At 49.2% G+C, this 24,240-nt stretch overlaps 2 protein-coding genes across 3 annotated transcripts in view; one reads left to right on the top strand and one right to left on the bottom strand.

The window, feature by feature from the left end:
- LOC142684081 (histone H3-like centromeric protein A) overlaps window positions 1-24,240 on the top strand; it is a 245,238-nt gene that overhangs the window by 21,018 nt on the left and 199,980 nt on the right. The window lies entirely within an intron of this gene.
- Window positions 5,653-13,923, bottom strand: LOC142684088 (histone H3-like centromeric protein A). 2 transcript variants are annotated; one of them, XM_075847476.1, is made up of 5 exons: window positions 13,691-13,923; window positions 8,576-8,677; window positions 6,730-6,866; window positions 6,584-6,661; window positions 5,653-6,274 (listed from the first exon to the last, which is right to left on the bottom strand). In XM_075847476.1, the coding sequence occupies exons 2-5, from the start codon at window positions 8,658-8,660 to the stop codon at window positions 6,143-6,145; spliced, it is 432 nt and encodes a 143-aa protein (XP_075703591.1). In that variant the 5' UTR covers window positions 8,661-8,677; window positions 13,691-13,923; the 3' UTR covers window positions 5,653-6,142. The 2 variants fall into 2 exon arrangements, with proteins under 2 accessions (XP_075703591.1, XP_075703592.1); XM_075847477.1 differs by having other exon boundaries at window positions 8,576-8,674.

Here is a 24,240-nt window from a genome sequence, read left to right as displayed (position 1 = left end):
GCGAGTAGAGGGCACATCATCGGGGCAGATGGAGGTTAGAGGGAGAAGAGAGGAAGCGGAGAGGACCTGGGCAAAATACATGGGGTCGGTGGATGACCTACCTAGGAAGGAGCGACCAGCCTTACCAGCAGGAAAGGCTGGATTATCCGTAATAGGAGTTAAAGGACCCAGGGTGTCTATAAGCGTACTTCCAGGCCCTAAGGACCGCAACGCCAAGAGGGTATGGTAAACAACAAAGGAGGCTTGGGTCGGTCTATTCCCGAACAGGGTCCACGGCAGGGTTGATAGGGTACTGGGACATAGTTGTTGAGCCAAACGGACCCACAGTTTTGGTTCGCGATTATGAAAAAAATCTAAAACACGCGCGTGAGTTGATGCCAGATAATAGAGCCGACAATCCGGCAGACCAACCCCACCTGTACCCCTGGAACGAGTCAGAAGAGCTCGGCTCAAACGCGGAGGACCAGTCGGCCAAATGAAGGAGCCAAAGCACTGCTGAAGCCGCAACCAATAAGAAGATGGGATAGAGATGAGGATCGTCTGCAGGAGATAAAGTAATCGGGGAAGGAGAGACATTTTAATAATATTAATACGGCCAAACCAGGAAAATTCAGTCTTATGCCAGGAATTAAGATCAGTACGAAACTTGGCCAGCAGGGGGATGAAATTATTTGTAAACAGTTGTGTACTTATACGGGCACCCAAATACGTAATACCTCTGGAGGGCCAAGGGGAAATTACTTTGGAGAAGCGACACTAACAGGACCGGGAGAGAAACATTCAGCGCTTCAGATTTAGAGAAGTTGATCTTGAAATTAGACCATGTTCCAAAACGGGACAACTCGGACATCAATGAAGGGAGAGAGACATGAGGGTCCGTGAGATAGACCAATAGGTCATCAGCAAATGCCGAGCACTTGTATTCCATCCCTCCAATGTTAATACCCTTAATATCCGTGTTGTTCCGAATGGAGGCCATGAGATGTTCCATGACCAGGACATACAACAGGGGGGAGAGGGGACAGCCCTGTCGTGTGCCATTGTGAATAGGGAAAGGTGCCGAGAGGGAGCCATTTAATTAATTTTTTTTATTTTATTTGGGCCGAAGGCGTGCGATACAATGCCATAATTTTTGCCAGGAGAGAGGGTCCTATGCCTACATGTTGAAGGGTTTGGTAAAGGGCAGTCCACGATATTCTGTTAAAACGCCTTTTCGGCATCTAGGGATAGGATCATGAGCGGGATGTGGTTAGTCTAGGCGTGATGAATGATATCAAAAGTTTTAAGGGTGTTGTCACGGGCCTCCCGACCAGGCTCAAACCCCACCTGGTCCGGATGGACTAGACTAGTCAGGTATTTATTCAATCTATTGGCGAGCAATTTGGCTTAAATTTTTAGGTCTACATTGAGTAAGGAGATGGGACGATAACTGGAACAGAGTTGAGGATCTTTACCCGGCTTAGGGATAACTGCGATATGCGCCAAAGTGGAGCTAGGAGGAATCAGGACCTCCGGGGAAATAGAGTTAAAAGCTGGCAGTAGAAGCGGTAGCAAACGGTCAGCCAACGCTTTGTAAAACTTGGCAGTATAGCCATCCGGGCCAGGACTCTTTCCCCCAGGAAGATCGGTTATAACCGCAAGGAGCTCCGGGGAGGTGAAGTCCATATCAAGTTCCTCAGCTATCTCCCTAGACAACGGTGTGAAGGGAGAGGAGAAAGAATCCCGGCTCGGCGGATGGGAGGGGGCGGAGGTGGGAGGGTCAAGGTTGTAGAGATCAGAGAAAAAGCTATGGAAGCAATCCGCTATCTCTGGGGTCGTGTGAACAACCTGGCCAGAAGGAGATTTAGTGTTTGGTATATGTGACTGGGCAATCTTAGCCTTTAAAGCTCTGACCAACATGCGTCCGCTCTTATTGCCAAATTCATAGAATTTACTACGACAGACTTGAAGAGCACGCTACTGGGCTGAGTCCAACAGCCGTCTGGCATCCAGTCGGGCAACCTGTAACTCCCGCAAGATTGGAAGAGACAGGGCACGCTTGTGAGCCAGTTCAAGAGAGCTAATTTTTTGGAGAGGTTTGCCTGAAATATTGATCAAGTGGCCTTATAGGTCGATTCACACAATGCAGTCAAATTGTGGTTTATTGCTTTGTGGCAGTAAACTGCGATATGACGCACTGTGTGAATAGACTCATATACTGTGAATAGACTCATTCACTATGCAGACAGTAAGATTTAATTTGACTCCCACCTTCTCTCAGCTGGAGGACGCTAAGCAACTAGTCACGGACTCCATAACGGCGGGCATCATCTGTGACCTTGACTCCGGCAGTGGCGTGGATCTTTGTGTCATTACACGTGGAGGGGCACAGGTATTAAGGGGTTACACCGAAACGGAGGCCAAGGGAAAAAGGTAAGATAATATAAGAGGCCATATACATATATAGGGTACCCCCATATCAATGCTACCTCGCTGACAATGTAATGTGTATGGCGGCAGTGTCCCCTGAAATCTCTTGTGGGGGAGAACAAGGATCGTCCATAATGGAGGGTTTATGTTTTAATCACTGTATAATGAAAAGTTCTGCAACTTTCTAATATACTATCAGCTCTAACTCCTCACCCATTTCAAGATTTCTGCTTGCTTGCAGTGAATGGAAATATTAATTGTTTACATCCAGAAAATGAAAATTCGTTCTGACCTAACTCTGCTAGGGTCTATTCACATGGTGCAGTCAAATCGCGGTTTATATTTGTGATTACCATAACAATTTCATGGCAATGCACCACAACTTGATCACACCGTCTGACTGTGACAAGCAACGCACATTTTCAGTTTGACATAATGGGTTGCAACTATGCATGCTCCATTCACTGATAGCAAGCAGAGATCTTGGAAATGATGAGAATTGAAGTACAAAGCACATTAGAAAGCTGCAGAACTTACATAAAACCCTGCAGTGCGTACATAGAATCAGCCCCTACGGCTGCTATGGTGCCCATGGGTCGGGGGCTCAGGTTAGCTCTACACTTATGATTGGTGTGGTGTCAGCTCCCAATGGGGGGGTCTTCTGCTGGATCTTCAGGGCCAACCGCAGGATCTTCTGGTGGGCCAGTACGACCCTGGGTGTGAATATACCCTGAGCCATAATGTGAACACGTCCTGCCCGTCCCCTATACATGCCCCCGCTGCGGACACTCCATCAGATGGTACCAATGTCGCACGGTCTACGTATAATCCTTCTCCCTACTCTCATCCCAGGTTCGCTTCTTATCGTTACCTGCGGGACACCACCGCCGTCCTGAGAGAAACCGTAACTCGCTGCGATCTGGTGGAAGAAACCGTTCAACGAATGGACACGGAATAACCGGATCTGAGAGGGGAGGGGGCACGATGTACCAATATGATCTGCTTCATTATTACTTAGGGTATGTGCACACACACACTAATTACGTCCGTAATTGACGGACGTATTTCGGCCGCAAGTCCCGGACCGAACACAGTGCAAGGAGCCGGGCTCCTAGCATCATACTTATGTACGACGCTAGGAGTCCCTGCCTCGCTGCAGCACAACTGTCCCGTACTGAACATGATTACACTACGGGACAGTTGTCCTGCAGCGAGGCAGGGACTCCTAGCATCGTACATACGGTAAGTATGATGCTAGGAGCCCGGCTCCTTGCACTGTGTTCGGTCCGGGACTTGCGGCCGAAATACGTTCGTCAATTACGGATGTAATTAGTGTGTGTGCACATACCCTTATAGTCGTGGGTTCAACCCGTACACGACAAAACCTGATTCTGCCGCCAAATCGCTTCACAATAGAGACAAGACGATACTGCGCTGCCTGCTGGACTGTTCTCTATCCATACGCCTATAATCAATATATTACATAATCTTGTTCTCTGCGGGGCCGGCCTCATATATGGGATTCGGATTCCCATCATTCACACAAGGATTTAATATGTGGGAACTTTCATATAATAAAAAATAAAACTACAACAACCAGGTCATGTGACGTCTGTATAAAAATAAAGATGAGTCAGGTCGCGCGGCGCACGTGATGTAAATACACTGAAATTCCCTTAATCCGGCTTCCGATCATCCAGAAAATCTGATAATTCAGCACTTGTTTCCAGAACAGTCTTGTATATTCACAAGACGCCTCAGGGACGCAGCAATGTTACATGACTCTGTAGTGCACAACGTACGGAAAATTCCTTTAATCTGGCATCAATGGGACTTTATAGGTGCTCGATTATCAGACGACACACAAAGGTATATGAAACTGACTTGTAAGCAGTCATAACTTGAAGCTCCCAATGTAAATCTGTATCAGGGACCCCCAATTATCATGTCCATGTATAGTACTGGAGTCCTCTAATGTGGCATGTCGGCCCCCCACTCCTCAGGGCCCAGCTTCACCCTTTCCATTATTTCAGAACAACATTTCCTTAGAGGAATTTCTTCATTGGTTCCACATTATACAGATTTGTGCTGGAAACAAGAGCCAGATCATCAAACTTTCTGGATTATCAAATGCCGGATTAAATTACATTGTATTTTAGTGAGTGAAAAGTCGACTAGCAAACACTATGGGCAATACATCTTCTTACACTGATCCCAGATCTCCAACATATTCTAAAAGACACTTAAAGAGGCTCTGTCACCACATTATAAGTGGCCTATCTTGTACATGATGTCATCCGCGCTGTAATGTAGATTACAGCAGTGTTTTTTTATTTAGAAAAACGATTATTTTTGACGGAGTGATGACCTATTTTAGATTTATGCTAATGAGTTTCTTAATAGACAACTGGGCGTGTTTTACATTTTAGCCAAGTGGGCGTTGTGGAGAGAAGTGTATGACGCTGACCAATCAGTCTGGTGATGTCCATGGGTTCCAGACTTCAGGCCATCATTGCCTGCAAAGGATTCTCTACAAAGTATTAAAAAAAACATTTATGGTAATGTTAATTTGTCCAATCACTTTTGATCACCTGAAATGAGGAGGTTGTGTAGAAAAATGGTGGCAATTCCTAAACGATTGTGAAAGGTCTATATACTATGTTTTAGTTTATTTCCTGTTTCAATTTGAGATTGATTGTAATGCCATGCATTGCTGACATGATATTGTAACACGCACTTTTGTATTAATGTCGGGCATGTCCGCTGTGCGGGGGCCCAGAAATGTCTTTTCTCATGGTGTTTATGTATCTCCTTCAATAAAACGAGTTTAAAAAAAAAAAAAAAACATTTATGGTAATGTTAATTTGTCCAATCACTTTTGATCACCTGAAATGAGGAGGTTGTGTAGAAAAAAGGTGGCAATCACTAAACTTTTCACAGGAGATTTTTGTTTAACCCCTTGAAATAAACCTGAAAGTTTCAACTTCAATTGCATCTCAATTGTTTCATTTCAAATCCAATGTGGTGGCAGCAAAACCCAAATCATGAAGATTGTGTCACTGCCCAAATAATTCTGAACCCAACCCACACACCCACCCACACAGCAAACACTCTGAACAAGCATAGCTGCAGTGTAAAGAATGGGGGTGGGACAGAGCAAGAGTATTGAACTACAGCGAAGCTGGAGTCATTGATCATATCCAAGCCCTTATGAAGATTAGTCTAAAATGATGAAGATCAAAGTTATAATATACATTTTTTTTTTATTTGAAAAAATTAACAAATCTTCACAGAATAAAAACAGGAAGCAGATCATAAACTCAGCAGAACAATTAGAAGGTCGGCCAGATCAGGTTTCATTAGCGGTTGTGTCCAGCGTCTTTGTTAGCGGTTTTGTCCAGCAGTGCCGCCTTGTGGTCATTTTCTGTGCTACATCCCGGACCCCTACAACCCATTACATAGCTGGACAGAAAAACGACTGCACTACCACCCTGCAAACTGCAGTGGCAGCCATATTGGTTGTAACAACTTTCCCATGAACAGATAAAACAAAGAAAAAACCTCCACTGTAACCAGTGTCAGGAGGGGGCGCTAAAGCCGGTTTACTCTTCCAAACTGGATCTTTTATGCAATGGTAAAACTTGTATTTCCCAATAGATTTTCTCCATTAATATAAAACTATTTACACGTGATCAATCTTCATCAAATCTTGAGAGATAAAACGGCAGCGTTATCACAGTTCATACGGGATGCCTCGGATTCTCCGTGCGAGCTGCATGTCCTTCACAAAGAGAGTGCCCCTATTGGCCTGGTGACTGAAGAGGTAAGAATCTTCAAAGAGACTCATGAGGAAGTCCTCAGCTGACTGTGGATACAGAAGAGCATTAGTCCCTCTTAAAGTGACAGCACTCCCGGTATAATTTACTACACAGCTCGAAGGACTGATCAGATTTCACTTTTATGAGCTGTTAGCTAGAGTGATGGTGGGGGGGGGGGGGGGGGGTCTGGCCTCTGGAACTCCCACAATCCATCACAACACCTATGCAAATGTCCCGCTAGGGCATATGGATGTGTTAGAGGGGGCGGGGGCTGAGTAGTGAACCACTGCAAAGAGCAGCTCCCTCTCTGGTTGACCCATGCATTACATGGACAGTGCATTGTATGAGATACTGACCTCTTGTAGCGCCATAAGTGCGGTGCTTTGCCAGTAGTAAAACACGCCGCGGGAATACTTCAGGCAGATCTCTCTCACCTGCAAGAATAAAAGGGGAATATCACCGACAATAAAGAGGAGCAGCCGCAGAGGACACATCCACTCACCAGGCGGAAAAACGGGGTTTTCTGAATGAGCAGATTGGTTGATTTTTGGTACTTTCTTATTTCCATCAGTGCACGGGCTCCTGGGCGGTAGCGTCTTCTTCGTTGTGTGCTCGGTCTGTGACTTGTTTCCCCACTACCTGTAAGAAAGAAATCCATAATCACAGCTGAAAATGAATCTCCCGCTACATGGAAATTCACTGTCTGGCCGGGGTCACACGTAGGGTAAACACGGCGGATTTTCTGCAACGGATTTCATTGCGGAAACTCCACAGCGTAATACAGAAGCAGAAGAGTGGAGGAGATTCAAACAAATCTCATCCAGACGCAGCGGAAAAAAACCCGCCAAACTTACCCAGATCTCTCTGCTCCTGCGTTCAACCCGGCCTCCAGGGATGATGTCTCATCCCATATGACTGCTGCAGAACATCAGAGGGACACGTCACCATGGCTACGGGTAAGTATGGTTTTTTTTTCTACCTTCTATGGACATTCCAGCCGAAAAACTGCAGTTTTTCAGCCAGAATTACCTCCGGTGCCCAGGGCCAATACGCTGTGTACTTTTACGCCGTGTATCTGCCCTGTGTGAACATGGCCTATTACCTTAATGTCCCCCAAGGAACATCAGGTAAACAGATTTAAAACATAACATGCTACCTGCAGCCACCACTAGAGGGAGGTCATTGTATATGGTTGTACATTGAACTTGGTAACAAAACAGTATGCAGTGAGCTCCCTCTAGTGGTGGCTGCAGGGAGACAAAATTATACCATGTAACTGTCTACGCAGGAGATTTAAAGCTCTGTTTCAGAAAACTGTGCTCCAACTGCTGTAAAACGACATTAAGAAATTAATCAGCACAGAATGTTGGACCTAAAAAGGATATAAATGTGGACGTTCAAATTTTAGATACTTTTCTATGACTGATAATTTGGGGTCCATCAAGTCCCATTGATACCTGATTAAAGGGGTTGTACCACGAAAATAATTTTTCACCTATCCACAAGATAGGTGATAAATGCCGGATCGCTGCGGGTTGTTAACAAGAGTGCGGGTCCCAGAGTGGTGGTCACTCAAGTCATTCTCTATGGCAGTGGTCCCCAACCTATTTTGCACCGAGGACCGGTTTGATGCAGGAACATTTTTGCGGGGACTGGCGGGGGGGGGGGGGGGGGTGGGTGGAGGGGTTAGAGTCAGTTCACACATTGCGTAAATACGGCGTATACCTGTATTATAATGCGGAAAAATCGGCAGCATAATACAGTAGCAGCAAAGTGGATGAGATAAAACACGTCTCATCCACACGCTGCATAAACAGAGTCGAAAAAAGGCTCAGAAATTGACGTCACAACATCGCGCCTGCCTGCGCGGAGCCGCTCACGGCAGAGTGCATAATTGGGCAAGGAGAAGTCAAACTATTGACTATTTCCGTCGATCCCATAGGGAATGAATAGAGCGGTCGGACTGCAGGTTGGAAATTCTTAGATCCCTCATTTCATAATATATCTTCATGGGTGTGAGATGTGTTCTCAGATTCCCTTCCCAGGGCCATATAGTAACGTGCTTCCTGCAACCACCACTAGGGGGAGACGATTGTGCACATGCATACAGCTCCTGTTGTGCCTATATAAATCAGTCCTCAGTTTGCTCCCCCTAGTGGCGGCCTTGTGCTACAGAAATTTGTGTATGTACCAGATTTTTACCTGCATAGAAACGAACCCTCTAAGATATAAAGCTGAGAAACGGATTACAATCTAGTATTACACGACCCGAGGTTATCTGGAATTCATTTTTAAAATAAAATATATAATGAGAGTGATAAGATGATCAAGGTGCAACTTTCTCTTACTTGGCGGAGATTGAGGAGGAGCTGCAGGTTTCTTCTGCGGCTGCGCCGACTTCCTGCGGGACGAGCTTTTCTGGGGTGGTTTCATGATGATGTAAAACGCTGCTGAGAGTCATACAATCAGTTAAGCAGATAAGAGACGGTGACAATTCAGCAGAATCACAGGTGACGTAGGATAAACGGAGCGGTTTTATACTGACTGATGCCACCAATGCAAGTGACAAGAAAGTGATGACATTGACGGTGAAGATATGAGATTGCCGGATGTCAGTAATTAACGCACGCTGCATCAATGAATACAATAGATCCTCGCGGCATCAATTACCAGAACAGCGACATCAATGATCTATTTAATAATGCGGCAACAGAAGAGCTACCCGCAGCAGATCCCGCAAGCAATGGGCAGATGTTTGCAGACGTAATGGAGCCGTCTTTTCAGGCGTGATTCGAGGCGTAAAACGCCTGAAAATAGGTCGTGTGCACAGAACCTTACAGAGAATCCGTAATCCAGACAAAGGTGGGAAATTTAAAACTGGAGCAAAGGAAAAGTGGAGCAGTCGTCATGGAAATGAAAGGCCGCAGCTGGAGGACGATGAGCTGCAACAACGCAGTACAAATATACAGAAATAAAACATCTAATAATCCATATGATCTCTAGACACGCAGCAGCGAAAATGTATAAAATCAACACACACGATAGACGAGGAGAAGAAACATTCAGTCGAGTGCGCAACTTTTCTTAGGACTCTCTGCTTTGTGCCGTTTCTCTGTTATTCCTCCTGGAAATGTAAGAATTGACAGCTGTGTGTTACCAGTTGGGGGTGTGTCCCTACACAAACTGACAACGTCCAATCAGTGCTGACAGAGAGACTGTAGGGACACGACCTTTGATGAGGAGAATGGCAACACCAGGTTATCTATTAATACATACATTTCAGGAGAAGTGACGGCTCCTCTTTAATAATATTGTCTGTATCGTGTATAATTCATGAGGACGCACGTGCTGCCCGGCGTGATGTCAGCGTCACCGTATCTATCAATGATTATACACTGAACTCTAGAAAACTGCCAGATACACCAGGACGACTGTATACATCAGAGTTTCCCAACCTTTTCAGGCTCGAGGCACCCCAGGGAAAAAAAATAATTCTCAGGGCACCCCTACCAAAAATTGTTTACAAAACGACAAAAAATGGCGAAAAACAAGCAGTACACTCTTAGGTTATGTTCACACAACGTTTTTTTGTAAGGCAGAAACTAAAAGTCTGCCTCGAAATTCATTTACGAATTTTGAGGCAGATTTTGAATTGACAGCGCTGTTTGACTTTTTTTTTATTTATTTTTTTCCCACATTTTTTTTAAGCCGTTGAAGCGAATGCAAAAACCGCAGACAAAAAAGCACCAAACGAGCGCCGCAGGTTTTTTCTGCCTCCTATTAATTTCAATGGGAGGTCAGAGGCGGAAACCACTTGAAGACCGTCAGCCCCCCACTCACAGTAATGACCGTCAGCCCCCCACTCCCAGTAATGACCGTCAGCCCCCCACTCCCAGTAATGACCGTCAGCCCCCCACTCACAGTAATGACCGTCAGCCCCCCAATCCCAGTAATGACCGTCAGCCCCCGACTCCCAGTAATGACCGTCAGCCCCCCACTCCCAGTAATGACCGTCAGCCCCCCAATCCCAGTAATGACCGTCAGCCCCCGACTCCCAGTAATGACCGTCAGCCCCCCACTCACAGTAATGACCGTCAGCCCCCCACACACAGTACTGACCGTCAGCCCCCCACTCACAGTAATGACCGTCAGCCCCCGCACACACAGTAATGACCGTCAGCCCCCACTCCCAGTAATGACCGTCAGCCCCCCCACTCACAGTAATGACTGTCAGCCCCCCACTCACAGTAATGACCGTCAGCCCCCCACTCCCAGTAATGACCGTCAGCCCCCCACTCCAAGTAATGACCGTCAGCCCCCACTCCCAGTAATGACCGTCAGCCCCCCCACTCCCAGTAATGACCGTCAGCCCCCCCACTCCCAGTAATGACCGTCAGCCCCCCCACTCACAGTAATGACCGTCAGCCCCCCACTCACAGTAATGACCGTCAGCCCCCCACTCACAGTAATGACCGTCAGCCCCCCACTCACAGTAATGACCGTCAGCCCCCCCACTCACAGTAATGACCGTCAGCCCCCCACTCACAGTAATGACCGTCAGCCCCCCACTCACAGTAATGACTGTCAGCCCCCCACTCACAGTAATAACCGTCAGCCCCCCACTCACAGTAATAACCGTCAGCCCCCCACTCCCAGTAATGACCGTCAGCCCCCCACTCCCAGTAATGACCGTCAGCCCCCCACTCCCAGTAATGACCGTCAGCCCCCCACTCACAGTAATGACCGTCAGCCCCCCACTCACAGTAATGACCGTCAGCCCCCCACTCCCAGTAATGACCGTCAGCCCCCCACTCACAGTAATGACCGTCAGCCCCCCACTCACAGTAATGACCGTCAGCCCCCCACACACAGTAATGACCGTCAGCCCCCCACTCACAGTAATGACCGTCAGCCCCCCACTCACAGTAATGACCGTCAGCCCCCCACTCACAGTAATGACCGTCAGCCCCCCACTCACAGTAATGACCGTCAGCCCCCCACTCACAGTAATGACCGTCAGCCCCCCCACTCCCAGTAATGACCGTCAGCCCCCCCACTCACAGTAATGACCGTCAGCTCCCCCACTCACAGTAATGACCGTCAGCCCCCCCACTCACAGTAATGACCGTCAGCCCCCCCACTCACAGTAATGACCGTCAGCCCCCCCGCTCACAGTAATGACCGTCAGCCCCCCCACTCACAGTAATGACCGTCAGCCCCCCCACTCACAGTTATGACCGTCAGCCCCCACACACAGTAATGACCGTCAGCCCCCCACTCCCAGTAATGACCGTCAGCCCCCCACTCCCAGTAATGACCGTCAGCCCCCCACTCCCAGTAATGACCGTCAGCCCCCCACTCACAGTTATGACCGTCAGCCCCCCACACACAGTAATGACCGTCAGCCCCCCACACACAGTAATGACCGTCAGCCCCCCACTCCCAGTAATGACCGTCAGCCCCCCACTCCCAGTAATGACCGTCAGCCCCCACACACAGTAATGACCGTCAGCCCCCCACACACAGTAATGACCGTCAGCCCCCCACTCACAGTAATGACCGTCAGCCCCCCACTCACAGTAATGACCGTCAGCCAACCCACTCCCAGTAATGACCGTCAGCCCCCCCACTCCCAGTAATGACCGTCAGCCCCCACTCATAGTAATGACCGTCCAGCCCCCCACTCACAGTAATGACCGTCAGCCCCCCACTCACAGTAATGACCGTCAGCCCTCCACACACAGTAATGACCGTCAGCCCCCCACACACAGTAATGACCGTCAGCCCCCCTCTCACAGTAATGACCGTCAGCCCCCCACACACAGTAATGACCGTCAGCCCCCCACTCACAGTAATGACCGTCAGCCCCCCACTCACAGTATTGACCGTCAGCCCCCCACTCACAGTAATGACCGTCAGCCCCCCCACTCACAGTAATGACCGTCAGCCCCCCCACTCCCAGTAATGACCGTCAGCCCCCCACTCACAGTAATGACCGTCAGCCCCCCACTCACAGTAATGACCGTCAGCCCCCCACTCACAGTAATGACCGTCAGCCCCCACTCACAGTAATGATCGTCAGCCCCCCACTATCAGTAATGACCGTCAGCCCCCCACTCCCAGTAATGACCGTCAGACCCCCACTCCCAGTAATGACCGTCAGCCCCCCACTCCCAGTAATGACCGTCAGCCCCCCACTCACAGTAATGACCGTCAGCCCCCCACTCACAGTAATGACCGTCAGCCCCCACTCACAGTAATGACCGTCAGCCCCCTACTCACAGTAATGACCGTCAGCCCCCCCACTCCCAGTAATGACCGTCAGCCCCCCCACTCCCAGTAATGACCGTCAGCCCCCCACTCCCAGTAATGACCGTCAGCCCCCCACTCCCAGTAATGACCGTCAGCCCCCCACTCCCAGTAATGACCGTCAGCCCCCACTCCCAGTAATGACTGTCAGCCCCCCACTCCCAGTAATGACCGTCAGCCCCCCACTCACAGTAATGACCGTCAGCCCCCCACTCCCAGTAATGACCGTCAGCCCCCCACTCCCAGTAATGACCGTCAGCCCCCCACTCACATTATAATGACCCCTCAGTAAAGCCACCATCAGCCTCCGTCCCCCCAGTAAAATGACCATCAGCCCCCTCCAGTAAAGCCACCATCAGCCTCAGTCCCCCCGCCCCCCGATAAAATAACCATCTGCCCCTCTAGTAAAGGGACCATCACAGACAGAAAGTGTGCTTACCCCTGGGGAAGGAATAAATAAGGATGTATAAGAACAACAACTCCCAGCATGTCCAGGATGTTATGTGATATCAGAGAAAATTTACAGGAGGAGGTATAAGAGGAGAGGACTACAACTCCCAGCATGTCCAGACTTAGTATGGGATATCAGAGGACATTACAGGGAGGAGGTATAAGAGAAGAGGACTACAACTCCCAGCATGTCCAGACTGTTATTATGGGATATCAGAGGACATTACAGGGAGGAGGTATAAGAGGAGAGAACTACAACTCCTAGCATGTCCAGGCTGTTATTATGGGATAACAGAGGACATTACAGGGAGGAGGTATAAGAGGACTACAACTCCCAGCATGTCCATGCTGTTATTATGGGATATCAGAGGACATTACAGGGAGGAGGTATAAGAGGAGAGGACTACAACTCCCAGCATGTCCAGGACGTTATTATGGGATATCAGAGGACATTACAGGGAGAAGGTAGAAGAGGAGAGGACTACAACTCCCAGCATGTCCAGGACGTTATTATGGGATATCAGAGGACATTACAGGGAGGAGGTAGAAGAGGACTACAACTCCCAGCATGTCCAGGCTGTTATTATGGGATATCAGAGGACATTACAGGGAGGAGGTATAAGAGGAGAGAACTACAACTACCCACATTCCCCTGGCTCCATTTCTCACACAACTGCTAAGAAAGTAAAGAAAACCGCACTTACCCTGCCCAGTGTTAATGGCTCCTCTCCCTCCGTCAGGCTTCTAGTGGGAAGCGGTGGGCGGTGCTTGTAACAGACGTCCGCGCGTCACGTCTGCTACAACGTGGGTGGCGGAGCTTGTAGCAAAAAAAATAAAAAAAAAAGTAAAAAAAAATTATTATTTTTTTTTTTTTTTGCCGTGGATGAGCCGCGGCACCCCTGAACAGCTCTCGACACCCCGGTTGGGAACCACTGGTATAGATTATATAATAGCCCCACAATATAAAAGCCAAGAAAAACCAAATGCTCCCGCACTGCGTTCTTCCAGGTTATGTATCGCCCCCTTGTGGCTAATAGAAGAAGTACACCAAATGTTCAAACCATCGCTAAAGCCAACAAAACTATATCCTGATGTTTGATCTCCCACAATCTATAATAATTATAATACACGATCACCGCGCGGTCTCAATGACGTCATCAAGACCTCGGGCTGTAAAGAAAAGCCTGTTTATACCCCTGGGTTCCAGGATGGGTCTATTTTAGGCTCGATGGGTTTCTATCAAGTTCTATAGAAAATGCTTAGAAATGTTGTGATATAAAAAAAAAAACCTTTTATTGACATTAAGACCCCTTTACCAATGCCGATAATCATACGAGCGCTTGTTTTCGATAACGGGCAGCGACGATCAGACGATAAACTTCACTCATTGGTCAGCTGATCACATCTTTTATGCGTCGCAAAAAATCCTCGTTGTCCACAGCGTACAAACAGGGGATGTGCTGCCGACAATACGTAAACTGTACGAGCACGGACCATCGTATTAACCATCGCTCATCCCCATACAGCGTGCGTCGGCTCGTGTAAATGAGCGCCGACTCACTGGATACATCGTTGATCGTGCAAGTTCCATCTAGTGAAAAACTGTAAACAGGGAGGAGGGGGATGCAGCTGCAGTTTCTTATGCCCCACGCACGCGACCGTATTTTTCATCAGTAATTACAGCAGGGACTCTCCCATAAAAGTCTATGGGCGCTTCCGTAAATATGGGCGGCTATGGATACGCATCCGTACTCTGACCGTATTTATGGAAGCGTTGCTATGCAACATGCTGATGACATAATTTGCATCCTCCCTCTTTTTTTTTACGGATCCGTATATACCGATGCAATATGGACAGTTTTTCGGGATAGATGAAAATACGGTCGTGCGCATGGGGCCTTACTTGGTGTTGCAATGAGGGGGGAGGGGTAGCGGCTGGTACTTGCTAGTTATACTATTACTGATATACTCATTAAAGGGGTCTTCCCATCAGACACATTTATGACGTATCCATAGGATGTCAGATAGATGAGGGTCCCACCTCCGGCTTTGTCTGATCTGTTTCCGTAACTCCCATAGTAGTGAATGCGGGTCCCAGAGGTGGGACCCCAATCTACCTGACATTTATGACATATCTGCTCGTTTGCTCCGGTCACACGGAGCTATGGATAACACGGAGCTATGGATGACACGGAGCTATGGATAACACGGAGCTATGGATGACACGGAGCTATGGATAACACGGAGCTATGGATAACACGGAGCTATGGATAACACGGAGCTATGGATGACACGGAGCTATGGATGACACGGAGCTATGGATAACACGGAGCTATGGATAACACGGAGCTATGGATGACACGGAGCTATGGATAACACGGAGCTATGGATGACACGGAGCTATGGATAACACGGAGCTATAGATAACACGGAGCTATGGATAACACGGAGCTATGGATAACACGGAGCTATGGATGACACGGAGCTATGGATAACACGGAGCTATGGATAACACGGAGCTATGGATAACACAGAGCTATGGATAACACGGAGCTATGGATGACACGGAGCTATGGATGACACGGAGCTATGGATAACACGGAGCTATAGATAACACGGAGCTATGGATGACACGGAGCTATGGATAACACGGAGCTATGGATAACACGGAGCTATGGATAACACGGAGCTATGGATGACACGGAGCTATGGATAACACGGAGCTATGGATGACACGGAGCTATGGATGACACGGAGCTATGGATGACACGGAGCTATGGATAACACGGAGCTATGGATGACACGGAGCTATGGATGACACGGAGCTATGGATAACACGGAGCTATGGATAACACGGAGCTATGGATAACATGGAGCTATGGATAACACGGAGCTATGGATAACACGGAGCTATGGATAACACGGAGCTATGGATGACACGGAGCTATGGATAACACGGAGCTATGGATAACACGGAGCTATGGATGACACGGAGCTATGGATAACACGGAGCTATGGATGACACGGAGCTATGGATGACACGGAGCTATGGATAACACGGAGCTATGGATAACACGGAGCTATGGATGACACGGAGCTATGGATAACACGGAGCTATGGATAACACGGAGCTATGGATAACACGGAGCTATGGATAACACGGAGCTATGGATGACACGGAGCTATGGATAACACGGAGCTATGGATAACACGGAGCTATGGATAACACGGAGCTATAGATAACACGGAGCTATGGATGACACGGAGCTATGGATAACACGGAGCTATGGATGACACGGAGCTATAGATAACACGGAGCTATAGATAACACGGAGCTATGGATAACACGGAGCTATGGATGACACGGAGCTATGGATGACACGGAGCTATGGATAACACAGAGCTATGGATGAGGGTGAGCGGTCGTTACTCCGATCGCTCGTCCCCAAACGTTATTATCATGTCGGCAGCGCGTTTCTCTGTTTACACAGGGAGATGCGCTGCCGACAACAATAATATTTCACTTTTTTAAAACGATACGACCAGCAGATGATTGGGTGTTTGCTCGTTCATCTGCGGATCGCTGCCCTTTTTACAAAGCGCAATTATCAGCAACGAGCGTTATATGAACACTTGTCTGCCCGATAATCATCCTGTGTAAAGAACATTTTAGTTTTTTGAGTTTTTTGACGAGTTTTTTTTACGCGGAAACCGCGCCGCAAAACTCGTCAAAAACTGCCCTATAATGCCTCCCATTGATTTCAATGGGAGGCGTCGGCGTCTTTTTCCCGCGACCAGTAAAACTGCCTCGCGAGAAAAAGAAGCGACATGCCCTATCTTCGGGCGTTTACACCTCTGACCTCCCATTGACTTCAATGGGAGGCAGAGAAAGCGTATTTCGCGGTGTATTATGCCCGCGGCGCTCAATGGCCGCTGGCGAAAAACGCAGCGAATATCGGCGTGCAGGGAGAGGAAAGTGTGCCTCAAACTTGCAAACGGAATTTTGAGGCAGATATTCCTCCTGCAAAAAACTCTGTGTGCCTTAGGGGAGATTCACACGAGCGTTGCGTTTTTGCACGCGCAAACAACGCGGCGTTTTGCGAGCGCAAAAACCATTTGACAGCTGCGTGTGTCATGCGTGTCTGATGCGCGGCTGCGTGATTTTCGCGCAGCCGGCATCATAGAGATGAGGCTTGTCGACGCCCGTCACTGTCCAAGGTGCTGAAAGAGCTAACTCTTTCAGCACCCTCGACAGTGAATGCCGAACACAACAGCGAAAAACCTGTAAAAAAAAAAGATAAAGTTCCTACTTACCGAGAACTTCCCGGCCGTTGCCTTGGTGACGCGTCCTTGGTGACGCGTCCTTGGTGACGCGCCTCTCTTGACATCGGGCCCCACCTCCCTGGATGACGCGGCAGTCCAAGTGACCGCTGCAGCCTGTGATTGGCTGCAGCCTGTGCTTGGCCTGTGATTGGCTGGAGCTGTCACTTGAACTGAAGTGTCATCCCGGGAGGTCGGACTGCAGGAAGGAGACAGGAGTAATCGGTAAGTTAGAACTTCGGTTTTTTTACAGGTTCATGTATTTTGGGATCGCAAGTCACTGTCCATGGTGCTGAAACAGTTTAACTCTTTCAGCACCATGCACAGCACCATGCACAGTGAATCTCTCCCGACGTCGCGGACCGGAAATTTTTTTGCCGGGTTCGGCCAAAACGAGTTTGGCCGAACCCGGTGAAGTTTGCCTCGGTTGTCGGGGTTCGCTCCTCGCAAAGACACTCCGTTTGGATGCTTGGAAACAGAAAAGCACGTGGTGCTTTTCTGTTTTCATTCATCCTTTTCACTGCTGTTGCGCGAATCACGCTCGTCCCACGGAAGTGCTTCCGTGTGGTGCGCGTGATTTTCACGCACCCATTGACTTCAATGGGTGCGTGATGCGCGAAATACGCAGAGTTATTGAACCTGTCGCGCTTTTTGCGCAGCAGACAAACGCTGCGCAAAAAGCACGGACTGTCTGTACTGCCCCATAGACTTGTATTGGTTCATGCGTGCCGCGTGAAAACCACGCGGCCCGCACGGACCGAATACACGCTCGTGTGAATCCCCCCTTAGACTCATGTCCTGGTTACTACACTTCAGTGGAAAGCTACCGGCAGTCGCCACTAGGGGGAGCTATTGTAAATGTATATATTGTGCTAACTGACGTTAACCCCTTAGTGACCATCCCATTTTAGGCCCTAATGACCGAGCTATTTTATTCGTTTTTCTATAGTCGCATTCAAAGAGCTCTAACTTTTTTATTTTTTCAGCACCCCACAGGTGTCTCATATATTTTATTAGAAATGGGCAGTGAAAATTAAAAATGACATTATTTTCCAATAAGACGCAGCATTAGTTAAAAAATTTTCATTTTCTCAACAAATAAAGGAGAAAAAGCACCGTAACATTTGTAAAGCAACTTCTTCAGAGAAGGGAAATACCCCACACGTGGTCATAAACTGCTATTTGGACACACAGCAAGGCTCTAAAGGGAAGGAGCGCCATTTAGTATTTGGAGTGGAGATTTTATAAGATTCGTTTTTTGACACCATGTTGCATTGAGCTATAGTACCAGTACAGTGGTACCCCCCGAAAAATTACCCCATTTTGGAAACTAGATCCCTCAAAGAATTGATCTAGGGGTGTAGTGAGCATTTTGACCGCACAGGTGTTTTGCAAAAATGAGTAAACAATAGATGTTGCAGATTGAAAATGGCTTTTTCCACAAATATGCCATTTCAGTGCCCAATGTGTTGTGCCCAGCTTGTACCACCGTAGACACACATCCCATAAATTGTTAAGCGGGTTCTCCAGAATACACCATATGTGGTCATAAATTGCCGTTTGGGTACACTGCCAGGCTCAGTTGGACCACCATTTGGCTTTTGAAGCGCAGATTTTCCTTGGTGTATTAGTGGTATTTCAGCTTATAATGCTTATAATGTGGGGGCATATGTGAACTGGGCGGAGTACATCAGGGTATATGTAAGCTGTGCGGAGTACATCAGGGTATATGTAAGCTGTGCGGAGTACATCAGGGTATATGTAATATGTGAGGAGTACATCAGGGTATATGTAAGCTGTGCGTAGTACATCATTATATATGTAAGCTGTGCGGAGTACATCAGGGTATATGTAAGCTGTGCGGAGTACATCAGGGTATATGTAATATGCGCAGAGTACATCAGGATATATGTAAGCTGTGTGTAGTACATCAGGATATATGTAAACTGGGGAGTACATCAGGGTATATGTAAGCTGTGCGGAGTACATCAGGGTATATGTTAGCTGGGTGGAGTGCATCAGGATATATGTAAACTGGGCGGAGTACATCAGGGTATATGTAAGCTGTGCGGAGTACATCAGGGTATATGTAATATGCGCGGAGTACATCAGGATATATGTAAACTCTGGAGTACATCAGGGTATATGTAATATGTGCGGGTACATCAGGCTATATGCAAGCTGTGAGGAGTACATCAGGGTATATGTAAGCTGTGCGGAGTACATCAGGGTATATGTAAGCTGGGCGGAGTACATCAGGGCATATGTAAGCATGTGCGGAGTACATCAGGGTATATGTAAGCTGGGCGGAGTACATCAGTGTATATGTAAGCTGGGCGGAGTACATCAGGGTATATGTAAGCTGGGCAGAGTACATCAGGGTATATGTAAGCTGGGCGGAGTAGATCAGGGTATATGTAAGCTGGGCGGAGTACATCAGGGCATATGTAAACTGGGCGGAGTACATCATTATTGTAACGTCTATGGCCACGGCCCGTCCATCGGTCGTTAACCCCGACGGCCGTGGCCATGGACAGCTTACCTGCCTGCAGCGTCGTCCCCCAGTCAGGCGCCGGCACTCTCTTCCAGATTCCGAGTGTCTCCGGCGGGTGCGCGCGCCCGCGCGTGCACGGCCTTAAAGGGCCAGTGCACGCGTTTTTGTAAAAAGCTGTAATCTGGCCCAGGATGCCTTGGGCTATAAAAAGGGCTCTGCCCTCTTGCCCTTTGCCAGAGCGTTGTTAGTTTTCCCGTTGTTCGTCTTGCTTATGGTCTCCCAGTGTCTTCCAGCCTCCCAGTGTACCTAGCTCCTGTATTCCGTATCCCGTATCCAGTTCCTGTGCCTACCAGCGTCAAGTGTCTTCTGCCACGCCAAGTGTCATCTGCCACGCCAAGTGTCTTCTGCCACGCCAAGTGTCTTCTGCCACGCCAAGTGTCATCTGCCACGGCAAGTGTCATCTGCCACGCCAAGTGTCTTCCGCTTCATTGGATACTGCCCGCCACGTCTGGCGCCACCTGCCGCATCTGCCTCCATCCGTGCTGTAGCCACAGCCACCGCCGGGACTATTTCAGGTACCCAAAGCATTACTGTCTACCATTGACTTCAGCATAGACTGTGACCTGGTCAGCTGCCTTCCCGCTACGGCGGAGCGGCCTAGTGGGTCCACATACCCTGTGTCCGTGATAGTACGCTCTGGCCATGGACCCCGCTGGCCAATTCAAGGGCTTGTCACCCTCCCAAGCCATGCAGGCGGATCTGCTGGATCTCCGAGCTAGGCAGGACCAGCTCCTTGTGGCCGTGGACTCTATGGCGAAGCAGCTAGAGACGCTAGTTGCCTCCATTCCTGCTTCTATGCAAGTTCCTCAAACCGAACCTCCTGTTGCTCCTCCTGGCAGTTCCTGTACGGACCCTCGGTTCTCGCTGCCATTGCCCTCTCGGTTCGATGGAGATGCCAGTGCTTGTCGGGGGTTCCTGAACCAATGCCACATTCATTTTACCCTGCACTCTCGGGCATTTCCGTCAGATGGATCCAAGATCGCATTTATCATCTCCCTCCTGACCGGCAAGGCCCTGGCATGGGCTAACCCTATCTGGGAACGTCAGGGATCCGAGACCCGAGACTTCCAGGAGTTCGCACGGATTTTCCGAACCGTTTTTGAGGAGCCAGGGCGAGTCTCATCCGCCGCCACCGCCATCTTCAACCTTCGCCAAGAGGACAACTCCGTCGGCGAGTATAATATTCATTTCCGGACCCTGGCAGGAGAGCTATCCTGGAACAATGAGGCATTTGTGGCATCCTATTGGCATGGCCTGTCGCCCGAGATCAAGGACGAACTGGCTGCTCGAGACCTGCCTCCCGCGTTGGACGACTTGATTCTGCTTGCCACTCGGGTTGACATAAGGCTGAGGGAGAGATCCCATGAGGTTCGTCAGGAGAGCCGGCGCCCTAGACTGGCGCCCAACTTTCAGCAACCCCTCTTGCCTGCTTCTACCGCTTTGCCCGAGGTTCCGATGTAAGTTGACCGACTAAAATTATCGGTCCAGGAGAAACAGCGCAGGCGCACCTCTGGACTGTGCTTATATTGCGGCCTCGCTGGCCACATCGTGCGTCTGTGTCCTCACAAGCCAAAAAACCCCAGCGCCTAGGCTTGGTTGGAGAGACAACCCTGGGCGTCAACATATTGAAGCAAGAACTCTCCTCCAAACTATTTATCCCTGTAACCATCATTGCTGGCGAGAGGTCTCATCAGGTCTCCGCATATCTGGACTCCGGCTCTGCAGCCAACTTCATCTGCCAGGATCTTGTGGATCTCCTACAGTTGCCCACTATCCCGCTTGAAAGGCCGTTGATCGTTGCCTCGGTGCATGGACTGCCATTACCAGACCCAGTTGTGTCCATAACCAAGCCGTTGAAACTCCAAGTGGGAGCCCTTCATGCTGAGATCATCTCTCTGTTCGTCCTGTCCAAGGCCGTCAACCCCGTGCTGCTGGGGTTGCCTTGGCTTCGTCTGCATGCCCCCGTCCTGGATTGGAACTCTGGAGAGGTTCTCCAGTGGGGCCTGAAGTGTCTTGACCGCTGTCTGAGTCACATCCAGTCGCCACAGCCCGCTCCTCTTCAGTCGTTGGCAGGTTTGCCCCTCTGTTTCTCCATGTTCGGCGATGTCTTCAATAAAAAGGAGGCCGAGACCTTGCCGCCACACCGGGCATATGACTGCCCAATCAACCTGGTCCCGGGAATCGTCTCCCCCTCGTGGTAGAGTGTATCCTCTCTCCTTGCCAGAGACCCAGTCCATGTCGGCTTACATCAAGGAGAACCTGGAGAGGGGTTTCATTCGTAAATCTTCATCCCCGGCCTGAGCAGGGTTCTTCTTTGTTAAAAAGAAAGATGGATCATTACGACCTTGCATCGACTACCGAGGCCTAAACCAGATCACGGTGAAGAACAGGTATCCTCTGCCTTTAATTTCTGAACTGTTTGATTGCATACGGGGGGCAAAAAGTTTTTCTAAACTGGACCTGCGGGGGGCCTATAATCTGATCCGGATTCGTCGAGGTGACGAGTGGAAGACTGCCTTTAATACTCGTGATGGGCATTACGAATACTTAGTCATGCCCTTCGGCCTGTGTAACGCTCCCGCAGTATTCCAAGAATTTGTCAATGACATTTTTCGTGATCTCCTGTATGTTTGTGTTGTGGTGTACCTCGATGACATTCTGATTTTTTCCCCAGACCCAGTAACTCATCAAAGTCATGTCCGCCAGGTGTTGCTCCGTCTAAGAGAGAATCGACTTTACGCCAAATTGGAGAAGTGTGTGTTCGAGAAGAAGTCTCTATCCTTCCTGGGCTATATTATCTCAGATCAGGGTCTCAAGATGGATATCCAGAAGGTAAAGGCCGTCCTGGAGAGGCCACGCCCCCAAGGCTTAAGGGCCATCCAACGCTTTCTAGGATTCGCCAACTTTTACCGACTCTTCATCCCCAACTTCTCATCTTTGACAGCACCTATCTCCACCCTCACTAAGAAAGGTATGAATGCCAAGATGTGGACTCCGGAGGCTGAAGCCGCATTTGAATCCTTAAAGAAAGCCTTCACATCTGCCTCCATTCTGCACCATCCGGACGTATCCTTACAGTTTTCGTTAGAGGTGGACGCCTCCTCGGTGGGTGCTGGTGCACTGTTGTTCCAGAAAAGACCGAAAGGCAAGGCCGTGGTATGCAGCTACTATTCCAAGCTGTTTTCTCCCGCAGAGCGTAACTACTCGATTGGGGACCGGGAGTTACTGGCCATCAAACTGGCTCTGCAGGAGTGGAGACACCTACTGGAAGGCGCGGTTCACCCTATCCTGATCTTCACGGATCACAAGAATTTGACCTACCTATAGACGGCCCAGCGGTTGAATCCTCGTCAAGCCAGGTGGTCGTTGTTCTTTCCTCGGTTCCGGTTCGAACTCCACTACCGTCCCGCCGACAAGAATGTGAGGGCCGATGCCTTGTCTAGATCTTTCGAAACCGAGGACGCCATGGAATCTCCACAAAATATCATTGACCCATCCTGTATCTTCTCTGTGAATCCCCTGCAAGTCAGAGACATTCCTCTGGGTAGGACTTTTGTGCGTCTCTTTGACCGAGGAAGAATTCTTCGCTGGGGTCACAGCTCTAAGCTGGCAGGTCACGCGGGTGCTCGTAAGACCCAAGATTTAATCACCCGTCAGTTCTGGTGGCCCACGCTGCCCAAAGATGTCATGGACTTTGTCTCCTCTTGTACAGTCTGTGCAGCAAATAAAGTTGCTCACTCCAGACCTGCGGGCCTGCTCCAACCACTGCCTGTGCCCGTTGCCCCGTGGCAACATGTCGCTATGGACTTCGTCACGGATCTTCCCCCTTCTGCGAGTTGCAGTGTGATCTGGTTGGTGGTGGATCGATTTTCCAAGATGGCTCACTTCATCCCGTTGACCGCTCTGCCGTCTGCTACGCGGTTGGCTGACCTCTTCATACAGCACATCTTCCGTCTGCACGGATTGCCCCTGCATATTGTCTCAGACAGAGGTGTCCAGTTCACCTCGAAGTTTTGGAGAGCACTCTGCGGGCTCCTTGGTGTGAAATTGGACTTCTCTTCGGCTTATCATCCCCAGTCCAACGGGCAAGTCGAGAGAGTTAACCAGGTTATGGAGAACTACCTACGTCACTTTGTGTCCAGGCGCCATGATGATTGGGTGCAGTTTCTCCCGTGGGCAGAGTTCTCCTATAACAACCACACCAGTGAGTCGACCACATCCAGTCCATTTTTCATCGTCTACAGCCAACATCCTCGTATACCTCTTCCTGTTTCTACAATGTCCCAGGTGCCTGCAGCCGACTCCACCTTCAGGGACTTTCTACAGATATGGCAACAGACCCGATCTTCTATCCTCTTGGCGGTGGACCGCATGAAGAGA

Source organism: Rhinoderma darwinii, assembly GCF_050947455.1.
Source record: "Rhinoderma darwinii isolate aRhiDar2 chromosome 4 unlocalized genomic scaffold, aRhiDar2.hap1 SUPER_4_unloc_5, whole genome shotgun sequence".
Classification (NCBI taxonomy): Eukaryota; Metazoa; Chordata; class Amphibia; order Anura; family Rhinodermatidae; genus Rhinoderma; species Rhinoderma darwinii.
The sequence above is the reverse complement of the archived record's forward strand: the minus strand, read 5'-3'. Positions and strand labels throughout refer to the sequence as shown.